The sequence below is a fragment of the Primulina tabacum genome, chromosome 5 (genome assembly GCF_025594145.1).
Source record: "Primulina tabacum isolate GXHZ01 chromosome 5, ASM2559414v2, whole genome shotgun sequence".
Taxonomy (NCBI): Eukaryota; Viridiplantae; Streptophyta; class Magnoliopsida; order Lamiales; family Gesneriaceae; genus Primulina; species Primulina tabacum.
The window spans coordinates 7,925,409-7,945,538 of NC_134554.1; the positions used below are offsets into that span (position 1 = coordinate 7,925,409).

The 20,130-nt window shown below is 31.7% G+C and overlaps 2 protein-coding genes across 9 annotated transcripts; one reads left to right on the plus strand and one right to left on the minus strand.

Annotated features, from left to right (window-relative positions):
• Window positions 1–509: 509 nt before the first annotated feature.
• LOC142546135 (uncharacterized) lies at window positions 510–6,108 on the plus strand. Of its 5 annotated transcripts, XM_075653660.1 has the most exons (7): window positions 510–588; window positions 674–721; window positions 815–947; window positions 2,066–2,169; window positions 3,253–3,397; window positions 3,493–3,633; window positions 4,354–6,108. In XM_075653660.1, the coding sequence occupies exons 2-7, from the start codon at window positions 681–683 to the stop codon at window positions 5,851–5,853; spliced, it is 2,064 nt and encodes a 687-aa protein (XP_075509775.1). In that variant the 5' UTR covers window positions 510–588; window positions 674–680; the 3' UTR covers window positions 5,854–6,108. The 5 variants fall into 5 exon arrangements, with proteins under 5 accessions (XP_075509775.1, XP_075509779.1, XP_075509776.1 ...); XM_075653664.1 differs by lacking the exons at window positions 510–588; window positions 674–721 and having other exon boundaries at window positions 810–947; window positions 2,062–2,169; window positions 2,893–3,397; XM_075653661.1 differs by lacking the exons at window positions 510–588; window positions 674–721 and having other exon boundaries at window positions 810–947; window positions 2,062–2,169.
• Window positions 6,109–6,648: 540 nt separating this feature from the next.
• LOC142546136 (uncharacterized) lies at window positions 6,649–19,698 on the minus strand. 4 transcript variants are annotated; one of them, XM_075653667.1, is made up of 10 exons: window positions 19,565–19,697; window positions 19,191–19,252; window positions 17,376–17,490; window positions 16,242–16,278; window positions 16,024–16,093; window positions 14,691–14,795; window positions 13,368–13,518; window positions 13,207–13,289; window positions 7,051–7,144; window positions 6,649–6,977 (listed from the first exon to the last, which is right to left on the minus strand). In XM_075653667.1, the coding sequence occupies exons 2-10, from the start codon at window positions 19,219–19,221 to the stop codon at window positions 6,896–6,898; spliced, it is 768 nt and encodes a 255-aa protein (XP_075509782.1). In that variant the 5' UTR covers window positions 19,222–19,252; window positions 19,565–19,697; the 3' UTR covers window positions 6,649–6,895. The 4 variants fall into 4 exon arrangements, 3 of the variants coding, with proteins under 3 accessions (XP_075509782.1, XP_075509780.1, XP_075509781.1); XM_075653665.1 differs by having other exon boundaries at window positions 17,376–17,496; window positions 19,565–19,696; XM_075653666.1 differs by having other exon boundaries at window positions 17,376–17,496; window positions 19,191–19,273; window positions 19,565–19,583.
• Between the last annotated feature and the right edge of the window lie 432 nt (window positions 19,699–20,130).

Consider the following 20,130-nt stretch of genomic DNA (forward strand, 5'->3'; position numbering starts at 1 on the left):
TTTTATGATTATCTTATCAAAAAAGCGCAACTTTTGCAATTTTATGTAATTGACATATATACGAATAATTTTTTAAAAGATAACAGGTAAAACACTGCTAATCAAAATTCGTTTATTTATTAAATTTGATAATCAATCAATCTTTTTTTGTTGATAGAATTTGATGAACATGATATGTTTTGATATATTTTTCTCAAAAAATTATTTTTACGTCACTAATTTCCCTATTATTTTTCTACCAATTATTTGAAGGTAGGAACAAAAATACAAAATTGAAACTACTAGCTCGTATAAGCCAAAAAACAAAAATTACTAGCTCGTATAAAATAATTTAAATTAAAAATCATAAATATTAATTTTTGTCAAAAATAAATTTGAACCTAAAATACAAAAAAAAAAGTGAATATTATTGTTAAAAATTTACTAGCACGTGAGATTTTTTTTAAAAAAATTTTGCTAGTGTCCGTGTACAGGTGGAATACACAGAGGTATAAAATATACCGACTGTGAGTAACGTACAAATTACAAATTGTTCAGTGCTCTACTGCATGCCTCCCTCTCTCTCTCTCTCGTTTATTAATTCTGAAGGTAAAAACTTTTCCCGATTCAGTTAAATTCCTTTGCTTTTTTGTGTTTTCAAATCTGGAATCTTTGTTTTCGAGAGAACTCACAGATTCAAAATGCTCGACGGCTTACTGGGTCGTGGATTTAGCTCCAAATGGTCGGATTTCTTGTTTGTATCTCTTAGATTGTGTTGAATTGTTTGTGATTTAAGTTCGTTGTTGAATTTGAATGTGTTTCGACGAGTTTGCAGCAAGTCGCTGATAAAAGCGACACGGGCGAGGATCGAGGTGGCGAGGAGGAGAGCAGAGGCGAAGCAGAGGTTCCTCGGAGAAGATCTGGCTAAGTTGCTTTCGAATGGGCTTGATATCAACGCCTATGGAAGGGTACATCTTCACTCTTTTTGGATCTCTTTAGCTGTAATGTAGCGAGCTGATTTGAAGCCTTTTTGGTTGATTTATGGATTGGTTGAAGCTGTTTTTTTGGATTCCTCTTTATATAGGTGGTTGAATATTTGAATTTAACAATATGCCTTTGTCTTGAATCTAGCGATAAATCTGTTCTTCAGTGAACTAAAATATTTTGTACCGGAGTGTTAAAATTCAAGATTGTTGAAGTTGCTGTCCGGGGGTGTTTTTTAGGTGGTGGGCAAAATTTCATTCCTAGAACACACATAAACATACAAAAGAACTATATAATATATTATATTAACTCTGCATGGTAAGGAGTTGGTTAATTTATATATAAAATAAATATGAACAAATTTCGAATGAATAATGTATTAGAAGTGAAATTTGACCAATTTAGGGCCTGAGATTTCTATAGTATGGGATTGTGGTCACACACGGTGAACTGTCTTAAAACCAATTTTCGAACACCATGATTTTGGATTATTCATGGTTGATGGGAAGTCAAAAATAAATATTGATTCGCACTCTTTAGATACTAGTATCTTGATCATAGTTATTTAAGGCGCAAATGCCCTTAAGCCTTAAGCGCGAGGTACTAGGCAAGTTTCTTGCAATCTCGAAGTAATACATACTAGACATGATTTTTGTAATACATGTATGAATTTCACTACAATATTACACCACACCAGATATATATTTTATAAACTACTAAACAATGATGTTGATTAAATATTTATTTCTTTAATGTGAATCACCAAAGTTATCTTTATCTTCCTCAACTATAGCACCATCATCTCTAAAAGTTTCAGATTCATCTTTTCCTAATTAGTTTCATCAAGGTTGGTTTCTTCCTCCTCTTCACCAGTAAGAAGAGAAAATTCGCTTATACAACGAATTCCTACTGCTAGTTACTTTCGGTACCGAATCATATGATAAAATAAGGACTTGACCTGCGCTTGTGATGACGCCATGTTAATAATACTATTTTTTTTATTAGAAATGCCAGAACGACAAATTTTATTTAATTCACAATTTTATTTAATTCACTATTGAAGTTCAAACATGTGTTCTCTCTGTTTTCACGTGGAAGTCAGACAGAAGAATTCCTAGCTGGAGTGAATCTCCTGTCATGCTATGATTTTATTGAGCAAACTTGTGAGTATACAGTAAAGCAACTTTCCAGAATCGAGAAACAAGGGTACGATCCAATCATATGTCCAAAAGGCTCATTTCTTTTTTATATCATTTCATTTTCAGCAAGCACAATGTAATTGCATCGCATGCTCCAACTAGTGGTGTAGTTACGATATTGCTTTCTTTTCGTCATATATGTTTAAATATGTTTTGTGTTTGCTGTTTACATTTCCTTGGTTTAATGTGCTTGCTCGTTTGTTATTGAAACACAAGGTGTCTGTACACGAATACATGCATGATAAATTGCTGACTACTCTAGAAACATATTCTATGTTTTTAAAATCATCGAATTTCGGGTCCATGTATGTGCTTCCCCATCCATGTCCGTGCATCTGGATTTTCTATACAGGATATTATTTGAGTTGGATTGAAATAAAAATCTTGGTCATTGTCCAAACGCACAACACCTGGTTTTGGCTTGTCTTTGTGAGGCAAATTGACTTAGAATCCATATGAAAAATGGGGGATTCCAAAAATGTAGGAACGACTGGTACCAGTTTGATAATTGCCAAATCATGAAACTGTAGAAAATGAATTGTTTCAGGTTGCAGTTTTAGACGTGATGGACTTTGAACCTGCATGGTTTTTGGAGAATCTAAATGCTCCTTGTCATGTTGCAAGTATAGTATCTAATATTATAAAAGATGTTGCTCTAGTTGTTGAGACCTTCAAGCTGTTTAAACGGGTTACAATACAGAATTCTCTCTATTTAACGGTTTCTCTATAGGGAATGCCCAGAAGAATGTAGGGAGGCTGTTGCACAACACCTGGTTTTGGCTTGTCTTTGTGAGGCAAATTGACTTAGAATCCATATGAAAAATGGGGGATTCCAAAAATGTAGGAACGACTGGTACCAGTTTGATAATTGCCAAATCATGAAACTGTAGAAAATGAATTGTTTCAGGTTGCAGTTTTAGACGTGATGGACTTTGAACCTGCATGGTTTTTGGAGAATCTAAATGCTCCTTGTCATGTTGCAAGTATAGTATCTAATATTATAAAAGATGTTGCTCTAGTTGTTGAGACCTTCAAGCTGTTTAAACGGGTTACAATACAGAATTCTCTCTATTTAACGGTTTCTCTATAGGGAATGCCCAGAAGAATGTAGGGAGGCTGTTGCTTCGCTGATGTTTGCTGCTGCCAGGTTTTCTGATTTGCCTGAACTGCGAGATCTGAGGAATATATTTCAGCAGAGATACGGAAATAGTTTAAAGGCTTTTGTTAATCAGAAGGTGATGGCCCTATGTATCCTTGAGTAACCATACAAAAGGTTATAATAATGATTGCAGCTTGTTTAAACTCTTAGTTTACTTGATTTGTGATTCAGTTTTGCGAGAAACTATCTGTGGTACCTCCTGCACGAGCAAAGAGGCTCCAGGTATTGCATGACATAACTTCAGAGTTTTCAATAAAGTGGGATTCAAAGGGGTTCGAACAAAGAATGGGTTCCCCTTCTGCACTTGTGCAGGTACGACTTCGAATCGCTCATGATTTTGTGCCAGATTAGAAAGATTCTAGTAAGCAGCATATAAATATCAACTTTAATTCCTATGTCCTGTATTTTGTCAAAGATAATTAATTTCTAGGAGCAAAAACTAATGGTTATTCACCATGTTGTCATACTCAATACTAAGAGGATATGTTATGTCTTGTGCAAGTTACACGATAAAATGATTTGTGCGGCATGCACCATGTTACTGTCAATTATATGTAACTTCATTTCTTTTTCTGCTAGTTATGCCATTGAGTGACTTTCCACGTTTTGAAGTGCGGAGCCTTTTGTTTCATGTCAAACACTCAATATATGTTTTCATCCTGAGTGGAAGTTGTGGATCAGTTTAGTTGTTGGAATCACATTCATATGGTCGAGATGGTGATAAATCTGCTATTTGATTTGATTATTATCAAGAGCATTTCCCCATCGTCTGGTATCCCTGAGATAGTTTTTATCTAGTGTAAAGGGGTGACTGTATTCTGCATTAAAAGAGAACGGTAAGAGTTTTAGCCTTTTGGGTGGTTGGAACTTATAGCTGAAATCAAATGTTTCATTCTTGTTGTCTCTCTTCCCTTTTCCATGATGCACATCTTTGACTAACCGCTTGTTACTTTTGGTGAATATTTGATTGCCTGCTAACTTACATTGAACTCTTGTGTGACCTCTGATGATCTCAAAACTCTTGTTCTCCAGGTTGATTTACAAAAAGCTGATGTTAAACAAAGGCATGAACTTCTTGATGCAAAAGGCAGAGTACAGAGCTCTGCAGAACACAATGTCATGAGAAGAGACAACTCAAATGACCACAGTCAGGAAATGGCTAAGCAGGCACACAAGTCTCCATTGAAGAAAGGAGAAAGCAGTACACAAGGAGGTGATTTTTTATTTCATGGAAGACAAACATCGCCGGGTGGCAAGCATTCTCCTACTGTCAATAGATATGATGATGAACTGAAGCGAGTAAAAACAGAGAATTCATCCTATGGGAAAATGGAAAATAATATTGATGTTGGAAACGTCAGACGAAATAATGGTGTCGGTTATTCAAGGAAAGGAGAAAACTGTGGACCATTGACTGGAAATAAGGACTCTTACCCTGCTATGAAAAATGATGCAGAAGTCACAAATGTAAGATTAAGAAATTCATCCCACAGAAAAGCCATGGATAATGGGCACATTGGATACGTGAGACACAATAATGGAATCTGCAAAACTGGAAAAGGAGAGAATTCAGAAGCATTTTCTCGCGAAAGAGGTGCATATGCCTCAAATTTTGGCGAAAATCTGGGAAAGAATGATGAAGTCTTTACTATCGATGGTTGTCTCAATCAAACCAAAGCATTGGCATCAATAAAAAGAGAACTGGAGGAAGAATCTGAAAGATTGAAACCTTGCACTAAATATGCTCTCCTTCCGCCATATGTCAAACCAAAAGACGTAATTGGTCTCCCTCCACCATATACTAAACCAAAAGAAGATAAACACACAGCCAGTAGAGTTACTAATCATGTGGGTTCTGATAGTGAGCATTCAATTAACTTATCCGCTTGCAATAGAGGTAACTGTACTGAACCAGATGAAAATGTTCACGATGAACAATTCAATGAACCGGCCAAAATGAAGAGTCATCTCCATGAAAAAGATTTTGGTCATCAGGATGATAAAGTTTCCTCATCAAAACCTCGATCAACACGGAGGAAGCACCATAAGTCATCATCAGGCAATGATATCGTGGATAGCGGTGAAGATGGTGATGTTAAGAGGAGATCAAGTAGTAGAAGAAAGGACCATTCAAGAAAAGGCTTGCAGATGATTTTTGACGAGGAGCACCATAGAAACAATGAGGAGGAGATGCTTATAGATGAATTGTTAATGCATTACTGCAAAAAACCATCCAGCTACAATGGAGGAAAGTTGAAGAAAAAGGTGCAGGCTCAATCTTCACAGCAAATCGCTTACGATGGGCATGATGCCTCTAAAATGGCACCAGTGGCCACTAGATCTATTTCCCTACCGCATGAATCAATTGATTCCCCAGAGCCGAAAAAGGCATTCAATCGTTCAAATACTTTCCAGTCAGATAATCAGGCACGCCATGTGCATCCTAAACTACCTGACTATGATGATCTGGCTGAGCGGTTTGCTGCCATGAAAGGAAAAAAAGTGTATGATCAAACGGAGCCAAGTAGGTAGTTCATAGTTTGCATGTTCCACAATACTTGAGCACATATATCCGGATGCATGGTCGAGGTTTTGGCTGTTGTGAATTGCCAACATCGTGTGCGACTTAGACCTATAAAATAGTATGCGACTGTTGTCTTCATTCATGCATTATTTTAATTTGGTGCAAGATTACCACCGTTCATATGCATAAACTTTGTGATAATATAATATTGTAACCATTTACGTGCAACTCTAATTTGGTGACAGTATACTTTAGCGACCTACAACTTTTTTATCGCGTGGAAATTTCTTTTATTTATCAAGCATCGAAGGAACCCCATTTGACTCCTATATGTAGTTTATAGGCAGTGGGGAAGTCGAGGTGCTTTTGTCTGGTGGGAGTGCCTGCAAAGCCAAGCAAGTTCTTTTTTACTCGGGCAACAACCAACAGTGTTGAAACTGTCGCATGAGCTGATATTAGTAGTAGACATCCTTTGCTGCATATAAATACATCTTTAGTAGAGAACAAGAATGTCAGATTGGGACTACAGTATCGAATCTTGCCTAATTTTTTTTTCAGATATTATGGCAACTTCCATAGTGCAAGTAGCCAAGATCCTTTAAGACTGTAGACGTATGTCTCAAGAATTTGATGGAAAAAATTGTTACTTATCAACTTAACATTGATTAAGATGCTCAGTCACTAAGAACTATTTTTAAAAGTTTTTGAGCGTCGGAGTTTTGAGAACAATTCCTCTTATGGAAAAGTTGACCAGAAAGTAGCAGGTTTTTTAGCTCCAAAAGTTTGAAGCTTGAAATATATGATTCATGGCAATATCTCATCACTGAGCTGGAAATCTGAAAGTTTGAATCGCCATTTGTTCATGTTATCCCATAAGCTTCAAATCATAGTAGAAACGATGCCAAAGATGGGACGGACAAATGTGCATAAATATATGGGAAATATTATACATTAATTTAAAAATAGCAGTATACTAGTTGAAAGCGGAAACAATAACCGCATCTGTCATTTTTCTGTCCCATCCATCTTGCATTACGTGCATTTTCATCCTTATTGTCCCTCCAGTTCGAGTTTTGAAGTTAGCCACGCGCAAACTTCATCCATTTCCTCCGGGATAGTGTAGTGACCCAGCCTGTCCAAGGGAATAATTAATAGACTGCAAATTTACACTTGCAGAATAGCTTCAGCCAACATGAATTACGTACCCAGGATATGATTTAAATATAACATTTTGAAATCCAGAAGAAGAAAACTTCTCTGAAGACTTCTCACCAAATTTATGAGAAACTACATCGTCTCCTGCATTATAGTTAACCAGTACTGTTACAATGTACAAAGGATAGTGTAAATTTAAGAAGTACAAACAAAAACACTTATTTTTTCCCTCTTAAATTCAGAAAGTAACAAAAAAAAAAAGAGAGAGAAAAACACGTGTAAGCCAGTTTAGCCAAGTATTTATAGTAAGTTGCAAGTACTGGTGAAACCAGGACAGTTTTCTTGGAAAAACACCGGCACAATCATGACAGGGGGTCGTGCCTGTAAATAGAATAAACAAAAAAGAGGGTAGGCTGAGACTTCCTCAATTACAACTAACACAAGAACGTAAATAAGGACGGTACGGTCCAGCTTAGGAACATTATGAGCATTAAAATTTTAAAGTCGTATGAAAGCGAGCTTCACGTGCCAGAGCGTCTGCCATAGAATTGCCTTCTCTATGAGAAATGTAGCAAGGATGAGCATCAAGCAGCATCCGGATTTCAAGAACAATGTGCTCAAGATCCCAAGAAGCCTTGATTGATTTAAGAACTTGAATAAATTCAAGAAACACAAATCTTAAGCCAAGAGTGGGCTGAGGCGACAGTTTGTAAAACCTAAACATTTACAAACATTGAGTAAATCTGAATGAGTGTAGGAAAACATGTCCAAAACCAGCTACAAACCGGTGAATTCAAAAAATTTAAAAACTGACGATCTATTTAAAAAGATTGCCATGATGCCTGGCAACATCGGTAGGCTGCTCAGAGAGCATCAATAAGCTGTCAAGGTTGCCTGCTGTTTGGCAGCTTTGAGAGCCCCTTGCAGCTTTGGCTGCTAGCATATTCTTGGTAACCGGTTATTGAATTGGCATTGTTTCTGTAACCAGCCAGCTAAAACGGAACAAGTTCTATCTGGTACCTGGATTGGACTGGTTCTGCATTATTTGAAACCAGAACCGGCAATGCCTAGTTAGTGAAAATTTAAATAGAATGCCAAACCAATGGCATTCCACCCCCACCCCAACCTGAACCAACAGCTCCTCACACAACTCCAAGGCTAATGCTTCTTCCCTGACCCCTTTTTATGGCTCATCAACCCCTTTCTTTGAAGTCTCACTTGAGTGGAAAGATAACCACGTCAACACACTGAAACGCCAAAGGCAAGGACACCGAGTGAAACTCCTGGTGGGGAGGATGATAGAAAAGGTTTTTATCTGCCATGTATCATGGCATATGGTTTAATATGAAGAGGGGATTTAGAGCAAGAAAATCATTCGCACTATCAGATTAACCAACGTTTTCAGCAGTAAAAGCTTGGTAGCTAACCAGTGGACTGAATTAACTCATTTTCCCCCAGGATAAACATATTTATATTTACTAGCACACAGATATAAATATAGATAAACACATTCATTTTTAATATATCATTGTTATTAGATATCCCAAAAATTGTGTAGAAAATATCCATGTAATTAATCTAATAACATACAACTGAAGCTGATAGTAGAAAATTTACAATAAAAAACTTTGTCATTCTTTTTACACTTTTATAAGTACTAGCAAGAAGCACGTGCAATGCACATAAATATTAATTATTTAATAAAATTAAAATTTGATTTTTTTAAAAAAAATAATTTGAATCATTTTTTTATTTATCTGGGTTTAGTCTTTTGTCATATTAGACGAATAAATTAATTAAGAACTTATATACCTTACTTTCAAAATTGTTTCTCAAATTAAAATTCAAGCCGTTGATTTTTGTTATATAATAAATTGTAATGAACATAATATATAAAACAAATTGAACTGTAACAAATTTTGAATATATATATCTAAGCACCATGTATAAGGTATAATAACATAAAAATCAACCAAATTATGAATTTATAAATACATAATCATAATTTATATAAGTGAAGCACACAAATAACAAATAATTATTAATTTAAAATATTTGTGACTAACTCATCAAAATATTATCAAAACTAATGAAATAATAAAATTGATAATAAAATATAACCTATAATATTCAATTTAAATATTATTTAACCTCCTACAGAACTTTTTTACCTTTTGCTTTTAGAATTATATATCATAGATAAATTAATTTTCATATACATTAGTTAATGAATAATTTTTTAAAAAGTATATAATTTATATTTTTCATTAAACCTTCAATTACGAATTATTGTTACATATATATATGTATTTGTATGTGTTTAGTGATTGTATATTGTTGGGATCGAGAAAGAGTTTAGAGGGAGGTTAATAAACTCTTTAAAAAATATTTGCTTTTAAAATTTATTTCAATCATTTTTAGGCCGTTGAAAGATTCGTTAATATGAATCACGTGAAAAGTGCAGAAGACGGTTCAATATTTCTAATGATATTTTCAACCGGTTGGCAATCTAAACAACAAGATATAGTTTGAAATGTAAATACTTGTGAAAAGTAAAGACGAGAATTTTATATATGTTCGGAGAAAAACACTCATACGTCACATTTTCTTCCTCTGTAGGAAGGATTCAACTAAAAGACTTTGGCTTTACAAAACTTTTTGCAACAACCCACTCCAATCAGAACTTATCACACTGCCTGTTTTGGAACTCTTAGTGGTCATTTTACACTTCTGGATTTTAAAAACCCTCAGTTCACTAGGCACCACTATTAATCAAATAACCAAAAGACTATTGATATAATTAAAAAATCTGTTTTAGTAGCACGAATTTGATCATTCAAGTTGAGTGCGTGCTTGATGAACGATGACATATATGATCTTTGATTGCGCTCAAATTCTTTAAGTATGCAGGCTTGAAGATAATCACACTGTTGAAAGCTTGATGATTATGTATCGCGTTGTTGTTTTTCTTGCATATTTCCAGCTCTTCTTATATAAGTTGTCATTCCAACGGTCGGAAAGAGATGATTAACGTTAACCTGTGATACTTCCAGCTATTCTTATATAAGCTCTTCTTACTTTTATGTGCTTAGTGATTGTATATGTAAGTACATTGGACATTTCAAATTATATGTTTCTATGATCCATTTTATAATATCAAATAGGTCGTAGTATTGAACATTTGAAATCATTTGTTTTTTAAGTTTTACAGTTGTATCATAGTCAAATTATATGCAATATTTCTGTCACTTATTTGGCTGTGGATTTTTTTCTTAAAATTTCATAAATAGTCGAATTATATGCAAATCGTCTCACATATTTTATGACCATTTTATTTGATATTTAAAAATGAATAATAGAAGCAATTTTTTAAAAAATTATATCTCAGACAAATTTATAAATCAAAATATCACATAATACCAAATTTTATGGATTGGATTTATAAATTAGTCTGAGATATAATTTTTTTAAAAATTGCTTATATTATCCATTTTTAAATATCAAATAAAATGGTCATAAAATATGTGAGACGATGAAACTAATTGTTTAACATTTTTGCCTTAAATTTATATATTATAAGAGCTGATTTTGGAAGTGAAGCCAAGAAAAGATATTAGTTCTGATTAGTTTCACTGTTTTTGAAAACCATGGTCAGGTTTAACTTTAGACTCTTATCGCCTAAATATTAAATATTCTTAATAGATGTTTTCAATACTACCAAATTTTGTTTATTGAATTTATAAATTTGTCTGATATATAAATTTTTTAAAAAAAAATTCTACTAAAATCTTTAAATTTCTTATTATAGCTAACTCTCTGAATTTTTCTATGAGATTTATATTTTATGATATTATTAATATATTAACATTCATAATTATTGATATAAATTCTACTAAGTAATTTATTAAACTCTTTACTTTCAATTCTTAGTTAAAAAATCATAAAATATATTAGTATTAAATTTCATATTATTATATTATTATATACTTATCATGTTATTATACTATTGCATAGATAATTATTTTTTTCTTATATCTTTTCGTGATACTATAATTTATTACTTAATTAAAAACTATACTAAAATATAATTACAAAATTGCATTAAAATCATAAAATAAAATGTAGAGAGAAAATTAAAAGGATAAAATATTTAAAGGTAGTATAAAGATAGATTGTTTGAGAAATTTAATATAGGAGTTACATTTTATTCTTGAAGTGATATAATTTACTACAATCAATATGTATATAATACTGATAATTCATTAGCATTTGTTAGACATTAATTATATATTATGTGGAATAATTAGGCTACTAATTAATTATATATTAAGTGGAATAAATAAAAAATTTTGATATTTCATTTTTACTCTTACAACAATTAGAAATTTATATTTTTATTGAATTTTTGAATTTGTATTGATGAGGAGGTCATTTTTATCTTTTGACAATTGAAAAACATGGCCAATGATATACACTTTGTAGGTATATTAGATAAAAAAAAAAATTTATTATCAAACATATATTCATTTTTAATACATATATTTCCCATAAATTGTGTAAAAAATTCCATGCAACTAATCTAATAACACACAATTTAAGAGAATAGTAGAAAATTTACAATGAAAAACTTTGTTATTCTTTTTACATTTTATAAGTATAATAGTTAAATATATATTATTTTAATATTTTTAATGCTTTTTTTTTAAATTAAAAATCTATTATTTTAATATTTTTTCTAAGAATTATGTATCAAAAAAATGTTATTTCTCTAATGTATTTTTATTATCAAATATCTATTCAATTTTTATGTAACATTATTTTCAAAGTTTCTTATATTGTAATTTTCTATTAAAAAATAAAAACACTATTATGATCATCATGCATTTAATGATTGTGTAGACAATTTTCATGCAATTAATCTAATAACACACAATTTATGGGAATAATAGAAAATTTACAATGAAAAACTTAGTTATTCTTTTTACACTTTTATAAGTATAAAAGTTAAATATATATATTTTTAATATTTTTAATGAAAAATATAATTTTTTATTAAAAAATCTATTCTTTTAATATTTTTTTCAAAATTATGTATGAAGAAAATATTATTTCTCTAATGTATTTTTTATTATCGAATATCAATTCAATTTTTATGTAATATTATTTTCAAAATTTGTTATTTTAAAATTTTTTATTAAAAAAATAAAAACACTATGATCCTCATGTGTTTAATGAATTCAAAAAAATAAATGCATCAGTTAAATAAATAATCAATATATTACATATTCATTATCCCAAATTTGTCCCTAAATTTTATATATTTTTTCCACCAATGCTCATGCAATTAATACAAACAATGCATAGTTTTTAGGCAATATAGTAAAATCACGATGCAAAAACTTTGTCCATCATCCATACTTTTATAAGTATATAGATAATAGATAAATATATATTTTTTAAATGTTTTTTTTAATATTTTTAATGAAAAATATATTTTTTATTCAAAAATCCACTCTTTTAATATCTAAGAATTATGTATCGAAAAAATGTTATTTCTCTAATGTATTTTTATTATCAAATACCTATTCAATTTTTACGTGACATATGTTGCAATTTTCTATTAAAAAAAATAAAACATTATAATGATCCTCGTGTGTATAATGAGTTCAAAAAAAATCCAGCAATTAAATGAATAAACTATACATTAACTACTACAAATTCAATATCCCAAATTTTACCCTAAATTTCATATAATTTTTCCACCAATGCCATGCAATTGATACAAATAATACACAGTTTTTGGGTAATGTAGTAAAATCACAATACAAAAACTTTTTTCCTCATCCACACTTTTATCGGTACATAGATAATTTGAATCTTGGTAGAATATGAATGAAGGGTATATCACTCAGATGCATGGTCAAAGTTGATGATGTTAGTAGCTTTCTGAGGTTTTGGGAAGAAGTGGTTATATTCTTTCTAAAAGCTTGAGGGATCTTGATAACTTTTTTGAACTAGAGGCTTGTGCGCTATTTATTAAAAATTGTGAATATTATCCTACTTGTTAGAAACTAAAAAGACAGTATTAAACAAAGCCTTTAAGAGTTGCCACTGACCGTGGCATTCCTTTATGTAGTCATCCAACATATGGGAAAGTCAAACAGGATATTAAAGCGTCTCGTAAAACAATTATCTCTGGGTCATACCTCTACCATGACAAAGCAAAATAGGCAATGACACAGCACGCCCTGCAGCCCCTTCCACACCATCAATTTTATTACTCAGATTCCTAGAAAAAAATTTCATACATTATTCATGTCCAATACACATAAAGAGAACTATTTTGAACCATTGTCAAGAGTCATACTTTGCACAGGGAAGCCAGCCACTTAATCCAACAACTGCACTCAAATTCGTTGAGTACTGGTTGCCATTCCCACATTTTCCATGAGCAAAGCAAGTTGCAGAGTAGAGAGAGGTAGCCGCACCCATGCTGAAGCCTCCAACACCCAGCTTGACTTTCAACAAATACCAATTGTTAAAATAATATAATTGTAACTTGTTATCTAAGGTTCGGGAGATCATAAATAAAAAAAGATTCAAATAAACTGTGATCTCCAAACTTAATTTCCCTAAGATTCCAAAAGTGGTTATTTCAAGTACATCAGTGGAGCGAATGGAGTTTCACAGATTACATAAATATTTTACCACACTCTCCACAATTAAAATAACTCAAAGTGACAATGTGATCAAAGTTTAAAAATACATGCAACCTGCAGCACATATCTACATGAGAATATAAATAACCAATATGCATATAAATTGCTCAAAATACCGAGAATAAGTCAACAGAAACAAAGCACAAGGAGAGTCATTATGACTACAAGCTCAAGCATTCTTCAATCACAGGAACTGCATTGACAATAATCGGAGGAAACATTCAAATATAACAGCTTTGAAACGGAGTTGCACAGTTTGCAAGTATTATGAAAAAGTATGCAGGAAGAACTAAGAAGTAACCACATCTCTAGTTGCTCTTGGATGTCTTCCGTAAAAGGACATGAAACCTAATGATAAAAGCTCAACAGCACATTCAAGTTTAGTTTAGTTCTGAATTCTGATTATGGGATCTGATTACGGTTTTCTAAGTAATAAACTGGAAAATAATATTAATGATCAACTATACCCAGAAATTGTGAAAACTAAAGTACATGTATGTTTTGGCTGATTGAAACTCTCAACTCATTTTTCAAAACCACGTCCAAACATTATCATGTATAAGTGAGCTCAATCATATATCAACAAGCTGAAAACCAATCAATCAAACCAACCAATCAGTCCAGAAGTGGCATAGTTTGTTCCCTAGAACTTAGATCCTGATTCGAATTAAATATATTGTGCATAAATAAGAAATGAAAAACAGATTAGGCATAAATTTACTGATAGAAATACATAAATTTGTCATCTGAATAAGGTAAGAGTCAGTTCAATGATACTATTATTAGGCTGGCAAAAGAATAATATTTGAGGAAAGCATTTGTATATTTCTGATATTCTGCACTTCAAAGCTTCTTTTCTATTTTCTTTCCTTTTTTTCGCAGGAGTTACAAGGTTATAACATTTTACAAACTGACAATAGAAACATGTGTGGAGATTAGAATACCATTAAAAACCACAGTAGAATACTCACTGTTAGGGGGCTCATTAACCAATAAGCTCGCAACATATGCAGCTGAAGCATCCAAACCCTCTAAATCATCACTAGCATTTTCCGAAAGATCATTTACGTCAAACCCTATAAGGGAGAACAGCAACTGTAATTCCAGCAATAAAAATCAATAAACCTGACAATGCATATGATAAATAAATAACAATCACAAGAGTATGGTAGCATATGAAAGAACATAAACTATTTTGGTTTTGAATATAATTTTTTCACATAATGAGTTTCGATATTCCAATATTAATATGCTATATTAACTGCTATCATATAGATTGATTTAAATGCATGTTTGCATGTTGGTATAGCATCTCCTATAGCCTTCTTTCCAGGGGTCGTTATCATTGAAAGAAGCAGACAAGTGCTACCAGCTTTGATCTAGGTTTACAGGATGGACACCTTGTGTGAGAACTATTTTGACCATTGTAGGGCGTAAGATAAATAAGGTGAGGACTAAGATAAACAAAGATTATTACGAAAAATCATAAACCAAGCTCCCACTATTTGCCAGGGGTCTCGGATAAACTATCTTATAATATTGCAAACTTAATTTAATAGTTGGGAATGTTTATAAGGTCAAGTCAATATTTTGGAGCCACGCCATGATCCCGAGCTCAGGTCTTAGAAAGAGTAGTGCCACTTTTCCTGATTAAAGTTTACTTCCAGAAGTGAGCCCTGGGATCCAATAAATGCACGCGCATAAGTTACATTATTTATAGGTCAGTCAATTTATTGAGATTCACATTATTGCAGCTTTCTAATTAAGGTTTAACACAATTCATCGTAGTAAATGTGATGCCTAAAGACCTAAAATAAATTTTAGAATTGTTTATGCTTTGCCTTCTACCTTAAATTTTTCCAAGATACCAACTACATTTTTTTCCCACACATAGCATTGTTGCTCAAACCAAATACATAAATACTGGAAAATCAATTGTTCTACCAATAGTTTAATTAGTATACCAATGGTGACCATCCTTAACCCAACTAAGATTGTATAAATCTTCATAATCGGAGTACTTAAACCAGTATGTTTTTCCATCTGGAAAGTAAGCTTTGGAATTTATAAAGCCACTAAGATACAGACAGAACCATTCACACCTTTGACAGATGATTTATTCACTGTACTTTAAGTCCATCCGTTAGAGAACCAACTCTACCACGTTTAATGGCGAATATAACATTGAAGAACCAACTAAATAACTATCCAAGCAAAGCACCAACCTTCACCCGCTTACACCATGGCATTTTCTCAACATTGTGCATCATAAAAATGGTACACTTCAATACTATACAAACTTACAAGCAGTTGAAGGGAAACCACCAAATAAAGTTATTGGCTGTTGAGGAGCAGTCGGGCAGATCCATTTTATCTGCATATACATTTAAATCATCAGAAATGCTAATCTATAAGGGAAAAAAGGAACGTTGACAACCACAAAAATAAAAGCAATGATATTTGAACATTGATTAGAAGTGAGGACTTCAAACATAAACAGTAAAAAATTAGATTAGCATTACATTTGGAAGCGGAAGGGTCTCCAAGAGCGTGGACCAGCTGCAATGAAACGCTTAACTGATGAGGATTAAATTCAGAGACATAATAGGAAATGATGGTCATAAATCCACCAACCGGCATAAACAAACTGAGCCACAAACATGTGAAGCATTTACCAGACAATTTTTTTTTATAGGAAACAATTTTATATTACATCATTAAAAGCTATTAGTTACAAGCAGCAGATAAGTAATCCATATAGTAAAAAAAGAAAGACAAAAGCCCTGATCATATCAACAACATATACAACTACAATATCTCAATAAATATGAGATCAAGATTCGAGAAATTCTAAAACACTATATGCTTCCCAATTCAGCCAAATGCCCGAATCTTAATCTCGGCTCAGTACTCTTAAACCGACTCTTCAATATTGTCAAAAATCCTTCTATTCCGCTCCAGCCAAATTGACCAGCATTTACCAATCAATTAATTCAGCAACGCACAAAACATAGCACACATTGTTATTCACTATGAAGGTTTCATCACATTCACAAACATTTTGGCTCAATCTAGAGCTCAGGATACCTTTTTCCTTCTTGAAAATCAGACATCACTCATCTTTTAATTCAAAGAGAGAAGCAGTGTATCCCATTTGAAAGAATTTTAGAAAATCAAAGAGAATCTTGCCTACTCTGAAGGTCAGGATACTCTTTTCCTTTTTTAAAATCAGAGAACTTAAAATCAAAGAGAGAACAATTTTTCCCATAAAAAGATTATGAAATCATGATTAAACACGAGAACACGATTCCCCATAGACACTTCATTGAATAACAAAAAAAAAAAGACTTTTTGTGTTAAAAATAGACCCATCCTTCACAGAATTTCTTCAAGATTTTTCTTTCAAATAATTCTGTCAAACACATCAAGTTCATCTTCATTTGCACTCAGAGCACTATAATATGGATAGAATTCCTAGCATTCGGCAATCAGTTCTACAATTTTCAATATCATGATTATTGTTCGAACAAAATACACATAAATATTTTCTTTTAAACAGAAGTGGAAACAAGATAAGGTCTAAACCAAGAATCAATAAAAGATAGTGACTAAAGTTGATAGATGTATCACTTTGCTAAGGGATAGCCATAAATTACCTATTCCCATTGTCTCCAAGGCCATGTAGCCAAACAATAGTAGCCTGGTGTTTGCCTTTCGGTCTCACTACATATGTTCGTCCAAACTCAAATGTTCTCTTAATAGCTCTACCAGCTGCAGCTGCATTGAATTCACTGTAAGTTTGCCAGATAGCGAAAACAACAACTCTCATGAACACCGAATCTAAGCATAAATCCATTACGGAAAGCATTCTGATCTTCTAGAAAGGGAAGACGCATAACATATAAAAGATCAAGAACACTTTAAAGCTACAGGTTTATTCAGTTACTAAATGAAGCCACAAACTAAAATATTCAAGAAAATTTTCAATTTTAATAAGTTGAAGCCAGTAAAAACAATCTCAAAACCAAAACAATAAAATGCATTTTCTTTTTAGAAACTCCAAATAAATTGTTTTCCTTGTCCTCTTTATCCCTGCTGAATGGCCAAATCTTTAAAAAGATACAGTTAGGAGGAAAAATACCATCTTAAGGATTCCAAAGTAGAAAGCATCATAACAATGTGAAGTTTCATAAGATGAGAGACATAACTGGAACAAAAAGGACAACATGAATAAACACATAAAAGCAGGTGTTTTGTGCATTCCCATCCTGAATAATTTGCTTGCACCACTTAGCTGCCAAACTGTTTCGGTATGTTTGGTTATGGATTCAGTATTTCTAGAAATAAATTCCTGGAAATGTTATTTCAGAAATTGAATTGAAATTTTTTCAGAATGTTTGATTATGTTTTTTCGAGGAATTTTTTTCATATCAAAATTTGTTAATTATCCATTTAATTATTCAATAAAAATTGGATTTTTTTAACCAAGTTAAAATATAATAAAATAATAGAATTATTTTTAGTAAGTAGTGAAAAATGAACAAAAAATAGTGATTGGATATGTGAATCTGAAAGAAATGAAAATATAGTTTCGATTAGAGAATTTTAAAAATAATATGGCTATGTTTGCTTATGATTCTCGGGATGAAAACATTCCTGAAAGATGTAAAATAGTTAGTCTTCAATTTTTGGCAAATAAGCCACCCCTCGCTTTCTGGCAACTGTTTTCAATTTCCTAAAACAAACACTATCGTTCATTTTTATTCTTCTCTCTGAAACACATTTTTCTCTTTTTTCCATCTCTGAACACTATTATTACTATTTAAGTTTAACAAAAAATTTAATTACTTCAAAAAAAAAAATTTATTATATTAATATAAACCCAAAACATACTATATTAAACTTTTACCATAATTCTATCTAATAATTTCTGACGTGATTTGGTATATGCATTCATCATTGTGTTTCCCCAAAACAAGACAAAATAAAACCAAAAATACAATTTATTTCCCCCAAAATATTTCCTGAGACTACACCCCCTCCAAAATGTCAAAAAAAAAAAAAAAAAACAAAAAACAAAAACAAAAACAAACGAGCCCCATGTGGTTGAATCTTCTAAAAAAATATCAATTCATAATGGTAGGGTATAGATTTTATTTTTCATTTGAATTTAGAATATTTGAACAGAATTACTTAAAAATAATTTTTTTTTAAAATTGTAAACTTATTTATGAACGAGTATTAAACATTTCCCATAAGTATTACAATCAGTTCTGTTTAAGCTTTTATGAACATTAATACCTAAAATCTCACGTTTCAGACTGAAAATTCTTTGCTTAAAAAGCCACAAATTTTCCTATATACTATACTGTACCGTAAAATTCCCAAAGAGTGTCGGGGAAAGAAGAATAGAGGATGTCTATGTGGGTAACATCAAATTTAAGAGTTAAGATTGAATGGGAAACGCTAACCAGAACCAATGGAAGGGCCAGTAAAACTCATTGTCCTTCCAATAAATGCAACCGCAACTTATCTGCAGACACAATATTCCCAGCTTAAAATGCACACAATCCAAATACAGTCAATAATAAACGATTGAGATGCAACCCAGGAGGGAATAATTAAATAAAAGAAAAAGAAGAAGAACTGCAGACACAAGAAAACGGTATGCTTATTTTCAATCCAACCCCTAATTTGCGCAAAGATTGTAATAAAAACGAAAAATTTACTCCCCAAAATCAATTCAGCAGTACGTGAAAGCGTTAGACTATGGGAAAATGACAGATATTGTTGGTTTCAACGCAAAAATAATCACGTCGATCAGTACGATTGGATTCTAATTTACCTGGTGAAGGGGAATTCGTAGAGATGGGGAGAATCAGAATGCGTATAAAAATAACATATTTTCCAGAGTGAAATTGACAAATTTTGAGTCGAAGATCTTGTTTGGGACTTTGGGAGCACTTCCACTTGCAAAATTTTTTTTTTCTTTTTCTTTTTTAATTCCAAAAACAAATAAAATAATTAATTTAATTAATATATCTATAATTAATTTATTATTCTACTTACTTTAATTGTTTAGTAAATGGTAAGAAATATCATTATTTTTTGTATACTTATTTATGTACGATAAATATTCATGAATTTAAGTTTTATAAGTTAATTATAAAAATTACTTAAGTATAAAGTTAGTATGTAAATATGCTAATAAACCAATATTTGATTGAATAAAATAATAGTACATATGCTAAGAATTTTTCTTTTGCATCAAAATTCGAAATATATATTCATCTAAAAAAATAAAAAAATAAGAAATAAAATCGAAGTATATGGATTGAAGTCAAGATTTACGTTTGACTAAAAAATTAAGCTATTTGGTATAAAATTTTGAAATAAAACCGGTGGTTGGAG